The sequence below is a fragment of the Triturus cristatus genome, chromosome 4_1 (genome assembly GCF_964204655.1).
Source record: "Triturus cristatus chromosome 4_1, aTriCri1.1, whole genome shotgun sequence".
Classification (NCBI taxonomy): domain Eukaryota; kingdom Metazoa; phylum Chordata; class Amphibia; order Caudata; family Salamandridae; genus Triturus; species Triturus cristatus.
In genome coordinates, this window is record NC_140585.1 from 680058794 (window position 1) to 680074445 (window position 15652).

Genomic DNA, 15652 nt, shown 5'->3' on the forward strand with positions numbered 1-15652 from the left:
CACAAAGAAAATTAGTTCCATTGATAACACGTTGGCTTATTTTGTCACAGAAAGAAGTTTAAGTGTGTCTGCTACTTCATGTACAGCTAATTTGTACCAGCTTTACTCAAAGGATACCAGGGTTATCAATACAGCAACAAATGATTGGATATCAATGGATTTAAACATCTAACACCACAAAACAAGTTTATGCTCACGAGTTCAAAGTAAAGCAAAAGAGCAGGTGTGTCACGTAAGAGGTGCACTAACTGACAGCAGGTCATGGCACATCACAAAAATAACAACAGCTGGTAACAGTAAACCAGTGAATGTCACTGACAATCACATAGCTGTGTTTTCCAAACCCCTGATTGTGCGGTCTATGCCATACAACGTCTTTCCTGAGAAACCCAATGTTTTAAGGCTACCCGGAATTTATTCAGACATTACTCTCGGATTTACCCGTAGACAATGGCACAAGGGAGACGGGGTCACTTGACGACGACAAGCCCCTTTCTATTGAGGTCACAACTGAGTTTTTCCATGAATGGATGTAAACAAAGACTGCTCCCAAATCATAACCCAGATACAATTGAACGTGAACTCTGTGGAGAGGGTGTCACAGATTATGGAAACCAAAAGCCACAACCCCAGTTTCTTTGATGTAGAATTGTCTGCCTCACGAGGTATGGAGCACGGTGGAAGAGATGGAAACCATTTCATAATAGGATACCCAATACCCGTTGCCACCTGCAAATTCTAAACCGCATCACAGCACAAAGGGAAACAAAAAAAAAAAGGGCCAACCTAAGCTTCGACACTTACTTGCTACCGAGGAAGGGCGAGGAAAACACTACAGCCAAGATGTGCGGAGCCCTCAGTCGGTCAAGATTTCTGTGCAACGCTCCCTTGAATGTCCTTAAAGCGCCGTCTTTTGTTCCTAATGTGCAGGACCTCAATACGCAAGGTAAACCACGTTGACTAGACCCTTCCCTGGCAGATCCGGTCGCTGCTGTGCTAGCCTGAACGCGCTGGTGCCTTTTTTTTTTTAATTAGTAATCTGGTAACCATGGGAACAACAGCAGCCAGCAGTTGTCAGAGTACACCAGATAGGACTGTATACTGGCGATGGCGACTTACTTTATCAAACAGCAGTCTACGACAAATAAAGCAACCTGCCAGACGTGGAATATTACGCAAATCACCGCTGAATGAACATTCACACAATGCCCCTGCATACAATCGACCCGGCTCCCTAACTAGGAAACAAGCCCCTTTGTCCACGGGGGAACATATTGATCTAACAGTACTTCCCATAGATTCGCATGAAAGGTGTAGGAGGTTTCCTCCAAGGCCACTCTTTCACGGGCATTCACCTTCACGAACTAGGCCACGCCCGCTGCCAGGCCAGCAGACAGAAGGGTTTTAAGATCAATAAGGCAAAAGCTTGCATTACTCAGAATCGTCAGGTCTGGTGGCATACCGGGCCAGAGTCGGTGTGAAACTGCAATACTAAAACAACAACACTAATTAACACTTTGAACCCAGGCATACCATATGATGGCAGGACCGCTAGCAAGGGGTTCAACATTCACCTCAACAGTATACGGCCTTCTAACCCCATAACTCCATCCCTCAAGCACTCTGCACAGAAGGGTTGCACCCCTTCCACGAACTAGGCAAGGACAGCCACTGGTGGGAGGACACCAAAAGCGAACAGGCTACAAATTAATGACACTTTGAAAAAAAAAAAATAATAATATCACGTTTCATTATATCACTCTTCTAATGTGTCTAATAGTTCTTTCCGAGGGTGTTGCGTAGCGCCAGCCGACACTTCTGTCTAACGCGAGTCACCAACAGCCCCATTGACAGCGCTTACAATTGTTTTTTGTTTTTTTAAACGTGCAAGTCGAATGAATTCATTTTTTGCCGTGCACCGTCACTACACACGCCTTGTGTGCAATAACAAGTAAATGCTACAGTGAAGTACATGAGTACACATTACTCTGTGCTGGAATTGCACTGCACCGGCTCACATTTTGCGAAAGAGTTTCAATGAAAAACACTGTCCACCACGCTGCATCCACTCAATGTTTGACATGTTTCATAAACATCTTATACGAGCGAGTGGAGCTGGCGTTTTTTATGCCACGTCCCCGGCAGGATGCTTTCTAATTCATGAGGGGCAAAAATGGATATTGATGTAATCTGACACCTCCCCCACCCTGGCATGGGATTATCGCTTGAACCCTTCCAGCCTAATCCTCCAACCTACTCATTATCATCTGGGCAGCATTAATTACTGAGCCGGCCACAGCGGATTGCGGGCAGATGTGACCCCCTCCATGGAAGCATTCAAGTGACTGCACGTTTTCACTGCCTCCTCTCCACAAATGCGGGCTGACAGCACGGAGTGACTTGTGCAGCTCAGAGATGACTGTGGGGAGGAGGGGGGGACACGCTGGCAGTGGTGTGAGAGGGCCCCAGCGGTTACTTCCCCCAAAAGTGCGAGGCGTCGAGGGCAGGAATGACAACAACCGGATCCAAAGGGGGCGGCTCGAGGAACCGGGCGCGTTTACTTACAGGAAGATTCAGTTCCGAACATGGCTGTCCCCCAGATGCTGGTATGCGGAGGAGGGTGAGTGAGGAGAAACGAGGCTGCTACGCAGCAGGGGTTGTGGAGCCAGACGAGGCAGCCCTAGCCATCCAGCTGCCAGACACTGCTCTCAAAAGACGTCCACGCAGCCGGCTGCCCCCCTGCCACCGAAGCGAAGGTCTCCTCCAGGGTGAAAAAAAAAACAAAAACAAACCATGAGCTGCTGTTTCAAATCCGACAGGCGAGGAAAGCCGGGCGCTGCCCCGCCTGCGACGCAGTGAGACAGAAATAGGTAGCAGAAACCAGATACCGCAGTGGGCAGTAGCCCCTGCCCGCGGTAAGACAATAGCGTGGCTTATGCACACACTGGATGACGTCAGGACCCTGCAAAGACCGGCTGCTGTGCACCAGGACTCGGCGAGGGCTGGAGCGGAGGGCAGCCATTCAATTGGGAATTCCTTTGTCACAAAATATAGACGGCGGCGAGCTGGACGTGCAAATCCCTCCCCGGGTAGAAGCAACGCTGGCGCAGGGGCACTGGTATGAAAATAGTCCTGGAAGGAATTTAAAATGAACACGTCTGTTCAAGCCAAGGAAGCAATCAAATGAATTTTGCAAGCGCAGAGGGATTTCTTTGCAGCACAAGGCTGGGGCATGCAACTTCCAAGAGCCGCTTAGGACGAGAACGTGTTTTCCACCATAAACGATCCAATTTTGTTGCACTCCTTCCTTGAGTCAGGAATCCAGACAGACGTCTATAATGTGAAGCTTTCTGAGATAAGCCCACGAAGCGGATGGGAACATTCCACGTATGGATGACATTGTTTATCAAGCAACGTGGCTGTTAAAATACAGCACGACCCGAGAGACGCAAGACGACCAAAGCAGTCCACAACCAAAGAGAACTGAAAAAAATCACTCGGGGGAAAAATGAATGATATTTTGGGGCATCCTTTTTGATTGCGAAGTCCTTTTTATTAAAAATAGCAGCAGGGGGACATGATGTGGCGTTACGCCCAGATCTGCCGAATTGTAACTGGGGAAACAGGTTCGAGGCTTCCCATCGGCTCAACATCCTGTGATTCTGGGAAAATCACTCAATCTCCCGTGCCTACAAAACATGAATGTGTGTGTCCTTGTGTAATGGAACCGGTGCTCATGTAAAGCCTCCAATACCTCGAGGTCGAGTTCGCGCTATATTAAACTGCACACCAAAAAATCGAAATCTACTCAAAAATATGTAAACGTCTGCCAGTTAAAAAAAAAATTCTGCAAGCAAAGGAGTTCAAATCTTCAAAATCAATCATACGTTTGTATATTAACGTTTCATAAACCACTGTCAAATAATGGAAAGTGCTTATAACTTCACCCACCCTACTTAAACACCTGTAATGTTTAGAAACCAAGCTAATTGATATATGTACGTCTCTATCGCACCTGTTCTGCTACAATGGGAGCCTGGGGGGCAGCCGAGCACCGCGAGGTCTGCCTCCCGGGCAGATTGGGAGGGGGGAGGGGGGGGGGGGATGGGGAGTGGCCGAACGGCCATTTTGTAATAATTGGGCTACATTTGGGGATAGCCCAAATGTAGCCCAAATCCAGGGATAGGAGCCCAAGGGGTATATAGGGAATACGCGCGCCAGCCCAGCCACCATTTTAGGCTTGGTGACCTGGTGGCTGGGTGTGCGAGTTTAAAGTTTCCCCACCCACCCTCCCTAAGGTTAAGGGTTTAGGGGGCCTGGTCCAGGGGGTCTTGGGCTGCATTTCGCGGGCTGGGGGCAGCATTTGTTGGAACAGGTACATAGGGGCGGTCAGATGTATTGTCGCTTGGAACAGGTGCAAGCGGGGTGGTTGACAGTTGGCCGGGATTGGCTAGAGTTTGTTGTTAGAGGTTTGGTAATTTGGGTCCAGGGACAGGTAAAGGGTATCCAGGTTGGATAAGTTTAGATTAGAGGTTGGATAGTTACAGTTGCACAGAAGGCAGGTAGGGGTTACGGTCAGGGGAGTTTGGGAGTTGGGAAAGGCTACATGGTGTAGGATTGGGTTATATGTTGGTTATGGAATGTTATGTTGTATTTTGGGGGATGGGGGAAATGATGTGGGGATCGTAGGGGTGGGGGGAAAACACAAGGGGTCAGGAGGTTATTGTATAGCGAGGCTTTAGTTTTGTAAGGCAGTGGCCAAGGAGTTTAAATTGTGATATGCACCTGTTTCAATAAAGCGGCCTTTTTCACACACAATAAAGTGGTCTGGTGTCGGCTTGCCCCCCTCTCCCCCCTTAATCTCCCAATAGGGGCTTGGGAGACAGCAGCCGGGAGGGAGGCCTATCGGTTTTGGGGGAAGCGTTGCAGTCAGACAGACAGACCGACCGATCAATCCCTTTTGGGCCGCCATCCACCATGTTGTGATAGGTGACATGGTGGCAACCATCCCTAGTTAGGCAATGTTTTTTTCCCCACTAGTTTCAGGAATTGTTTAGCGTAGCGTTTCAATTACCTGGGAAATGGCAGAAAATAAGGTGGCGTTAGCTGTCTGTCTTTTGAAAGAGGCGGGGTGCATGGATTTGGTCGTCTGAGCGCGCGTGGCCTCTGTGCAAGTCCTATGAGGCGCACGTCGGGCAGGGAAGCCGCTGCCATCATGGCACACTCCCCGACCTCTGAGCGCAATGCAGGACGCGCTATGGTAGGTGATAGGGGCCACTCGCGGGTGCACTAAGCAGCCCTCATGGTCAGAGAGGGGCAGTGGATCATGAGCAGCAGTACATTTAAAAAGCTTTTCAGGTGGCTCTCCCGGCAGACTTCTGGCCCATTGGGTTGTTGATTTCCATGTTGACAAGGTGGGGGCAGGGCTCCATTGATCTGGGCGGGCTCAGAGCCTGGGGGCACAATTGTGGGTATCTCACGCATAGCTGCAGCCCCAATGGGAATGTGGGGTGGGGGGGAGGGGCAGCAGGCCTTGGTGATACCTCTGGGAAGGAGCAGTGAGGCAACAAGGGAAGGGATTGGCCCCCGTGCGAAGGGATAGATCCATATGAAGGGGACACACTAGTTTGGGAGGTGGAGGATGAGCATTGACAGGAGGTGCAAGTACCTGGCCCCTTCAAGAGGGGTAGTGGCAAACGTGCAAGGGGAACAGATTGGGAGTCAAGGATAGCTGGGGGCCACTCTCAAGTGTCCCTGGGGTTGTGGGACTTGGTAGAGAGTGTGCTGAGGAGGATGCAGGCCCAATAGCCTGAAGGTTCACCTTGGAAGGGAGGGGCTGTTGTGGGAGAAGAGTGAATAAAGTGTGCAAGTGGTCCAGGAGGCAGCAGGGTCCTTGCAGGTTGCCAGGGGCAGCAAAGAGTGGTCAAGCATTGGCCCTACTGGATGCAATGCTCCAATGGAGTGGGGATGGCGGTCAGGAGGAGGACATGGCAGTAGTTAAGAGATCCCCTCGTCAATTGTATTCATGTGTTGGGGGGGTCACAGAAGTGGGGCAACACAGGAGCAGGGGGCAAATAGGGTAGCCGGGATGGGGCAGGTGGCAGTGTCCAGGTGTTAGGGGAACTTGGGTCTCACACACTGGACCTATCCTCTTTCTTGCAGGTCCCAGGACAACTGCAGGTTGTGGACTCGGGAGAGCACAGTGCAGCTCATCCACTTCAAGGTGAAGCGAAGGCATGGCGCAAAGCAGCCAACTGGACGGCCTGGTGGGACCCAGCCTTAGCCGACATAAAAATGTCCAGTGAGGCCTCATCAGGTCACATGGAGTTCACGCACAGAGTGCCTTCAGGAGGACAGTCACACAAGTCATGGCGGCCTGCATTGATGGAGTTCCTGGCAGGGTCTGGTACCCCCCACCCCCCAAGAGAAAAGAGGTTACCCCACGTTGGTGCGCGATGGGCCGCATGGGGTGGTGGTTAGAAAAAACTGTGAATGGGCTGCTGAGTTGGTGGATTGCAAAGAGTTAGATTATGGGGAGCACAGTCTTGAGGAGAGCAATATTGTTGAAAGTAAAGTATAGTGTGCTGAGGAACAAAGGTGGTAGCAGCAAAGTGTGTGGCAGTCCAGGGGAGGGGTTCTTGCTTGTCAGTGCCCGAGTAGTGTTTTCCGGGCCATGAAACAAGGTACCAGTAAGGATCCCGGGTGCCGGACAGGCGGGTTGCACTGATAAAGCAGAAGGCTTCGAAGCGGGCACGGACATCAATGCCAGTTAAGAAGATGGGAGTCGCAGGATCAGCTCCAGTGATGGTGTTAACCGGAGTGGATGCTGGGTGTGGGCAGGGGGGAGGAGGAGACCAGGCTGCGGAAGGGCAGATATGTGAAAGACAAGGGGATTAGGTAGAGAGGACCGGGGACGAGAGTGCACTAGGACGGTCGGGTGAACAAGAAGTGGTCAAAATAGACAAGAGGACAACTACAGGAGGGGGACGACAGCTGAGGAGCAGGCAGAGGGCAATGACGTGGGAACAGAGGACAAAGTGAAAGATGGGGAGAAAGGGACAGCAGCAGGAGTGGAGGGCAAGGAGTTGAAAGTAGAGAAACTCCCCTACATGGGGGTGACTAAGCCTTTGGGAGTGCAACTCATGTCAGGAAATGATTTGCAAAGGGGAGGGTGTGGAAATGTTTAAGCTGCTCCCCAGAGAGTTGAGGGCCAAAGTAGGGTCCAAAGAGGAAGAATATGAGCTGGCAAAACTCCCAAAGGTGCCTATGACCATAGAGAAGTGGACTGCAGCTTTTCTAATTTATGCCAATGTGTACTGTGAGAAGTACCCCAACCGTTGTGTGACCCTATTTAAATTCATGGCCATCATACGAAAAGCGCAAATTACATTTGGGGGCTATTCGAGGGCACAGTTTGATGATTAATTTAGAGTGTACATTACTCTAGATGATGAGACAAAGTGGGTAAAATAGATTTGGACCTATGGCAACACACAATGGGTCGGGCAAAATTTGGTAAACGATATTCACTGCCAGGGGTTAGCCCATTGTCTGTCGGCCCTTTTAGGCCTGTCCAACCCAGGCAGGGGGGGTCCACAATGAAGAGCCAAGGGGGAACGAGCGGGTCCTTTTGGGACTTTAATAAGGGAATGTGCTCGAGGGTGTAGGCACAAATGTTCCAAGTGCTCTGGGAGGCACGCCCTCATGCACTGTTATGGCAATACAGAGAGCCAGCAAAAGGGACATACAGGGGGATATTCAGGACAGTGGCAGCAGGATCAGGGTAGTGCTAGTGCGCCACAATCTGCAGCGGCTAACTATTGGGAAGGAAAGGGGGCGTGGGGACCTGGAGGTAAAGGCTTGTACGTCTGTTAAGTTGGACACACGAAATTTTGGCGGCGGTCCTACCCTAAGGAGGGTGACGCAGCAATCTTGTGGGAGGGATTACAGTGAATTTCTTCATTTGAGATACGGGGGCCCTAGAGTACGGCAATGGGCAGACAATCTCAAATCAGTAAAGGAGCATACACAGGTGGCACAGGAGAAGTAGCAGAAAGAAGTGCAAGAGGGTAGGATGATGAAGCCTTTTGATGAGTAGGCAATGGAGAACCTAATTGTCTCCTCGATATGGGTGCTTCCCCAAAAAAGAGCAGGGACAATTCCGGCTGATTCAGCATCTTCTTGGCCAGAGGAACAATCAGTAAACAAATCTATAGAGAACGAAGTGGCGACTGTGTCATATTCCTCAGACATAGCAGTGGTGCTGGTGGAACAGGCAGGAGCAGAGATGGCAAACGGTGATATCAAGTTGGCATATCGGTTATTGCCCATACACCCAGACGACTTTCAGTTGCTGGGTATACATATGTGGGGGAGACAATCGTATGTGGACAAAGCTCTTCCGCTAGGTTGCTCCATTTCCTGCATGCTCTTCAATCTGTTTAGTTAATTTCTACAATGGCTGTTTATTTGTTGCCAAGGGCACGAGTGGGTAACCAATTACCTGGATGATTTTTTCTTTGTCACCAAACCTGGCTCTGCAGGCTGCCAGCACCTGCCGATAGGTTTTCAAGAGCTCATGGATGATGTTGGAATTCCTTGGGCCCCTAAAAAGAAAGTGGGCCCACAGACAAAGCTTTCCTTTCTAGGGAAATAATTGGACCACAGGGTCATGGAAGCACGGTTGCTGTCAGCCAAAAAGCTGAAGATGCAATTGTTGTTGGACACAATGCTTAACAAGGCTAAAGTCAAGGTCAGGTACTTTTGGGCCACCAACGTTGCATGCAGGGTGGTCTGAGCAGGTAGAACTTTCTGTAGGAGGCAAGGATTGGCTCTGTCAGGTTTGTCACTACCACACCATCATGTGCAGCGGTCAGCAGGGGTGAGGGAGTATTTGCGCATGTAGTTCTTCTTTTTGGATTAATTCAACGGGATTCCACTGTGAACATCACAGGATTTTGAGTGGGATGTACAGATATATTTAGACACGCGAGGGGGGATAGGCTTCAGCTTACACTGGCAAGGGTATTGGTGCGCGGAGGAATGGCCTAAAGCGTGGGAACATGCGGCCGCAGCATTGCTTTTCTCGAGTTGTTCCCACTGGGGGTGCCAGTCACACTGTGGGGAGGCTTTTTAGCGCACAAAAAAGTTCTGTTTCACACTCACAACATGGTAGTGGTGCAGGTGGTCAACAGACAGTCGGCCAGAGACATGCAGGTGATGAAGTTGCTGCAGGATTTTGTGATTGAGTGCATAAAGCAGGATATTTAGTTCAGGGCAAAATATGTGCCTGGTGTGGAAAATGACATTGTGGATGCTCTGTTTCGTTCACAGTGGATGAAGTTCTATGGTCTGGCCACGGAGGCTGACAGGGTCATGACGCACATGCCAGAGGAGCTATGGACAGTAGCAGACAGACGCTGTCCGAGCTGGTGGTAGGGTCTCTGGCTGAATATACTCAGAGAGCATATGCTCAGGCATGGGAGGAATTTCTCAGCATAGGGGCATTTAGGAGGTCGGGGAATGGGAAGGAAAGAGTGGAGGATATGTGGCCCAGTTTATTCTGTGGTTGATGGAAAGGATTTTCTTGAGTCACAATTATGGGGAAGTTGACCGTTCTTTCCTTTTTGGGAGAACTGTTTTGAGGCTTTGCTCCATTGGCAGGGGAACTGGGTAAGAGGACGCTTGAAGGCTGTGCCAGAGAACAGGATCATTCAGGAACGAAGCAGAAGCGCTCATGTAGCAAGTCTTTATTAAGGTGATTGGGGTTTTGCCAGAGATTTGCACTCCAGAACAGGAGACTATTCTGTTTTTCACTTTAATGACATGGCTTTTTTTGGGGCATTCAGAGTGTCTGAACTGTTGGCACATAGGGGTAGTAGGGAATTCTTATGGGAGGAGGGAGGGTCCCATGAAACAGTGGTAGGAATCCGTTTGCGCAGTTGAAAAACGGACAACAGGTCGACAGTGACGATTGTACTTCTGCCACTTTATCCGGTGAAGGGTTTCTGCCCGGATGCCTTCAGTAAGAAACTATGGGCGCGACGAGCGGTCTCCTCTGGGTAAGTACTCAGACATGGTCAAGGGGAGCCTGTGACCGCTATCCAACTATTGAAAATATTGATAAAAGCAATCCTTAAGTTGGGGTTGGTTGTGACAGACTACGGTACACATTCATTTCGCATTGGGGTGGCAACAGAGGCGCACATGAGGGGCTGGTCCAGAGAAAGAATCATGGGTCTGGGTAGATGGTCTTCCAACTGTTTCAAGCCCTATATCAGATTGTGTGCGGTTGAGTGCGAGTGAACATCTGCTGTATTTTTTCCCTTACAGCTGTTTTCTGTTTTAGGTTCGGTTGAAGGTCTGCTGGCCGCCGGTATGGCTCGTGAGGCATTCATTTATAAAACCGGCTAACCGGAAAGAGTCATCATGGACAAAATCGAGGATTTGTCAAACGATCTTTGTGTTTGGAATAGTAAAGGTGGCATGTGCTGGAGAGAGCTCATTCCAACCCTGGACAGGCTGATTCAAGGGAAGAATGCCCCTAATGTGCTGTTATTGCATCTAGGTGAAAATTTTATGGTCATAGAAAAAGGTTTGTTGTTGTTGCGGGACATGAAGAAAGATCTGAAGGGGGGCGTGGCTATGGCGGCAATGCCTGCGGACGTGCTAGGGTAGAGCTCTGCCGGAGGCTCCCCTTCTCAGGCACAGAAAGAACTCCGCTTGCAGACATCCGGAGGGCCCCAGGAATAGCTGACGTTTATGCCAGAGCACCCTGAAGCTCCGGTAAAACTCCTGCCCCGCTCGGACCCAGTGCGCCGCACCGGGACTGTCTTGCCTGCGGGCTGCCCGGCGGGCGGCCGCTGAGCGGGCGAGGCCGGCTACGAGAGGCCGTGGCTGGTTCCCGCCCACTAGGCCGCAATAAATGGCGCAGCTCGAGAGGAGTAAGGTCGGAGATGGCTGCCGCGGCCCCCCCCTTGGCCTCAGCTCGCTTAGAAGATTCGGAGGGGCTGCGTGATCTACGTGGGGATTGACTGGGGCCCCCTGCTACTTCCCGCTGTTTGCCTGCACCCGGGCAGAGAACCCGGTATAGGCGGGTGAAATCAAAAGCGGCTTCCTTGGACTGCCTCCGCACTGCGTGGTGTGTCGAGGCGCTGCTGGCCTGCTGTGGCACAAATTCCCTTGAATTCACTGCCGCGCCGACTGGGAGGCGGACCCTGCCTGGAGCCCCGCCGGAGACACTGGGCACCTCCGGTGAATGCGGCCTTTCACTGCGGGTGGGGCGAATCCGCCTGAGTACGCCAGAACTCCGCTTTCTTCGTGGGGCAACACAATTGTCGCGCTGGCTGCGGGGGAGTGTGGAGTGGGGCCCCTGTCATCGCCCGCGGAGCCCCCCACCAGACACATGCTGAGGATCCTTCCTGCTGCTGCCGAGCGGGGGATTGATCTCGGGGAGTTGGCTTGGAACGGCGCGGTGATCTCTTGCCTGCTTGGGCCCTGCTGAGTGAGGTGAGGCTCGGTGGGCCGCGCGATCTGCGGTGGTGGCGAGAAAGACTGCAGGGGCGCCCTGCCCTGGGGGCCACAGGAAATAGCGCGATTGAGATAGAAGAGCAGCGGCTGATTTCAGAAGCAGCTGCTGCCTTGTTGCTGGCCGTCCAGTGTCCCACCGGAGACCCTGGTTCGGTGCCCCGCCTGCCTCCGCTACTGAGGCTCGGGACTGCTCGCTACTGGGTGCACCGAATACGGGGGGCCGACTGTGGCAGGGATACCGGGAAAACTTACCAGGCCACAGCGAATACCTGCTCCCCTGCCGAGAGACTGCTTGTGGATAAGCGACGAAGTGAGACCGCGCCGGATGGTGTTGCTTGAGTGAAATAAGTTGAGTCCTGTCTGAGATCTCGGGACTGCCTACGACCGCCTGAGAACCTTTGAGCTGTCTTGTGGCGCGGCCCCTGGCGAATGATAGACGGGACCCATTGGCCGGTGGAGAAATACAACTTGCTGCACATATACCAAAGACTGAAGGGTCCAGAAGACAGCGTGGCGAGATCGCACCAGGTGCAGAGCTACAAAGGTGCGTTGTCGCTGCATCTGATGTCAGGGGGTACCCGGACGCGGACCGGAGCAGGAGGTGTACAAGACCCTACAGCCGCCAACTAAGTCCAAGGTGGCGAAACAGGGGCACGCGGATCAGACGGCGAACAAACTTGATGCAGTGCTCGCGGCGGTGGAGCGGCTGGAAGAAACCATGACTCGCACCTCCTTGGAATCTAAAATCGACAAGGTAGCTATTGACCTCACTCACCTACATGCAGACCACCGGAAATTGATGGATCGTACCACTGCTTTGGAATCTGCGCTCACTGACGTCAAGCCGCAGGTGGTGCAATCCGATAAACATATACAAGACTTGCTGAAATGAGTGGAGTTCCTGGAGAGCAGAGCTGAGGATTCCGAGGGCCAGGCGTGGCGCAACAATGTACGAGTGGTGGGTGTTCCGGAACGCTGGGAAGGGAGAGAGCCAGTGTTCCATGTGGAAACTTGGCTTAGAGATCTGCTGCCAGAGGGATCCCTTTCGCCGCACTTTGTTATAGAATGTGCCCACAGGGTCTCGGCGATACGCAGGTATCAGATCTATTCATACCTCAAAAGGCATCATATACAAATAGCCCTATTGCAGGAGACGCATGTAACCAAAATGGAGACGCAGCGACTACATCGCCGATGGCGAGGACAATTGTTTGCCACAGGATATTCAGCATTTGCGCGAGGGGCATTAATATGGGTGGGGTCGGGGGTTCCTCTTCAGGTCACGCAGTCACTGATAGACCCAGACCCAGAAGGGAGATATGTCATAATTAAGGGTACACTGGATGGCCGAGATATAGTAGTTGCATCACTATATGCCCCAAACACAGAGCAGGCTACATTCTTTGATAAGATATCACACCTCCTGGCGCAATGGCACGACATTCCAATGTTACTAGGGGGTGACTACAACAGTGTACTTGACACTTCACTAGACCGCTCATTTCAATCTCTCCCGGGTACAAGTACATATCTAGCTATGAAGGCGCTGAACAATTGGGCTACACAGTGGCGTCTGAAAGACACTTGGAGACTCCGACACCCCCAAGAAAGGATATATTCCTATTATTCAGGGACTCACAATCTGCATGTGCGCTTGGATCGCTACATGCTCACAGACGCACTGTTCCCCCACATGTCAGCTGTTTATTACTTGGGCAGGACACATTCTGACCATAACCCACATATAATAGAGCTGTCCTGGGAGCAGCCTCACCCGCCGGTCCCGACCTGGCGATTACAACCAGACTTGCTATTAGACGCACCTTTCCGGAACCTGCTAGCGGCCAACATCGCACGATACTTTGAGGATAATGCTGATACGGCCACGACCCCTCAGATAGAGTGGGATGCATTCAAAGTTGTCATTAGGGCGGACTGCCTCGGAGCGCAAGCGGGCATGCGGAGGCAACTGGAGGCAGACCTGACATGCCTAGAAAACGCATTGCTCCGAGAGGAGGACACAGCGCTAGAAGGTAATGCTGTACCTCTAGAAAACCTTAGAGTAGAGCACTCAAGATTGCTCGAGCGACTCCGCAATTTAAACTATGCGGCACATTCTGAACGCACACATCATATGGGTGACAAATCTGGTAAATTGCTGACGTGGCTGATATGGCAGGACGTGACAGCCGCACCCGTGACGGCAGTACGAACGACACAGGGGGTAGAGTTACATACCCAGAAAGACATACATCGCGCCTTTGTGGAACACTACATCGCAGTATACAGGTCCTGCTCGGTAGCCATGGACACCGACATACAAGACTCTTATCCGCTACAATGCTGCCGCAGTTAACAGACCATCAGCAAGAAGATTTGGGTGCCCCTCTGCTCACGGAGGAAATAAGAGATAGCGTTTACGCACTTTCAAATGGTAAAACACCGGGCCCTGATGGACAGCCGGCTGAATTTTACAAGGCATATTCAGATGTGCCAATACCGGAACTGCTGCGGGTATATGAGGAGGCATTGGAATCTGCCACTCTCACGCCCACACAAAATGAAGCCACGTTGGTCTCACTGCTGAAACCAGGCAGAAACCCTGAGAATTTAGGCTATTGCCCCTTAGCTCTGTTAAATACAGACTACAAAATCCTTGCCTCCACTCTTGCCAAACGTATAGCCCATTTGTGCCGTCTCTGGTGCACGTAGATCAGAACAGATTTGTTCTGAACAGAAGCACTTCCTATAATAATCGCAGGCTGTTTAGAGTCCAGAAATATGCGGCAGAGACCTGGCCTCGGTCTGGATGCCTGATATTAGACCTTGAGAAGGCATTTGACTCGCTGGAATGGCCTTAGCTAGCGGAAGTCCTGCGCAGGTATGAACTGGGAGATAAATATTTACAATTAGTACAGTTATTGTACCAACACCCAACAATGAGGGTCCATACGGGCAAGCTCCTGACGGATGAAATCAGGGTGAGACGAGGTACTAGGCAGGGGTGCCCCTTGTCCCCGCTGCTCTTTTCTTTGGCTATGGAGCCTTTGGCAGCCCTCCTCCGGGAGGGTGGCGAGGAATGGGGCATCCCCTTAAGCGATGGATTACACACTGTATCACTATATGCTGACGATTTGTTACTATATATAAGAGACTTGCACGCGGTACCGCTGGCAATTTCAGCGCTGTTCCGCAGATTTGAAGCAGTGTCGGGCCTCAGGGTAAACTGGGCCAAATCGGGCGCCTATTCTTTCAGCGAGAGTGTGGCAGAGACAGATATAGTAATTAACAGGACTGCGCTAAACTGGTATCCAACCACGTTCCGATACCTGGGTATATATGTATACAGATCCCCAGGAGATGTACTGGAAGGTAATCTGGTTAGGGCCATTTCCTCTATAAAAGCGCAGATGCAATTCTGGAGGACGCTGCCGCTCAATGTGATGAGCCGTGTCACCTTGACAAAGATGATAGTACTGCCTAGACTCCTGTATCATTTTGCAAATCTCCCCGTATATGTCCTGGTCAGACTATTTAGTGAATTGGAGGGGTTAATCCGAGGCTTGATCTGGAATACAGTGCGCCCCTGAATTGCGCTACAGAAATTGTACGCTTCCTCGGAGAGCGGAGGGCTGGCAGTACCAAATCTGGAGCTCTACTACATAGCCGCGCAATTGCAATGGGTTGCGAAATGGCTCAGTGGGAAAAATCTAACGGACACGGCGACGGAGATAGCAATTTGGACGCAGAGTCAGATCTGCGGACTGTTCCACCCACTAGCAAAGGTCCCCCGACCAACGCAAATATATATCGAATTGGCACATAAATGCTACAAGAGGAGCCTTCGCCTCACAAAAGACACATTTACATATGCACCGACGCTACCACTTATGGGGACACCTAGGGCTAGAGATTATTTAACTGACACAACATTAATGCCCTGGATTGAGGCAGGAGTGGAGACACTTGGAGACTTGTACGTAGAAGGCACCTAGTTGACGTTTGAGACACTATCAGCGGATACTGGGTTACCAAGGGGCCAATTCCTCACATATGCAACTATTACACGGACGCTTACTCTAGCATGGGGGGATATCACGAATGAGCCGCCGGCGCATCAATT

At 51.3% G+C, this 15652-nt stretch overlaps 1 protein-coding gene across 12 annotated transcripts in view; it reads right to left on the reverse strand.

Moving 5' to 3' along the window:
* The window catches only part of ST7 (suppression of tumorigenicity 7), a 614758-nt gene that overhangs the window by 387983 nt on the left and 211123 nt on the right, over positions 1 to 15652 (reverse strand). For 2 of the 12 annotated variants that reach the window (XM_085653141.1, XM_085653136.1), the window contains exon 1: positions 2566 to 2857. The exons of 6 other annotated variants lie outside the window; for them this stretch is intronic. In XM_085653141.1, the coding sequence (XP_085509267.1) occupies positions 2566 to 2587 (22 nt within the window). In that variant the 5' untranslated portion in view covers positions 2588 to 2857. Of the gene's footprint in view, positions 1 to 804; positions 1967 to 2565; positions 3107 to 15652 lie in introns of those variants that run through there. 4 more of the 12 variants (XM_085653138.1, XM_085653142.1, XM_085653144.1 and 1 more) reach the window with 4 other exon arrangements.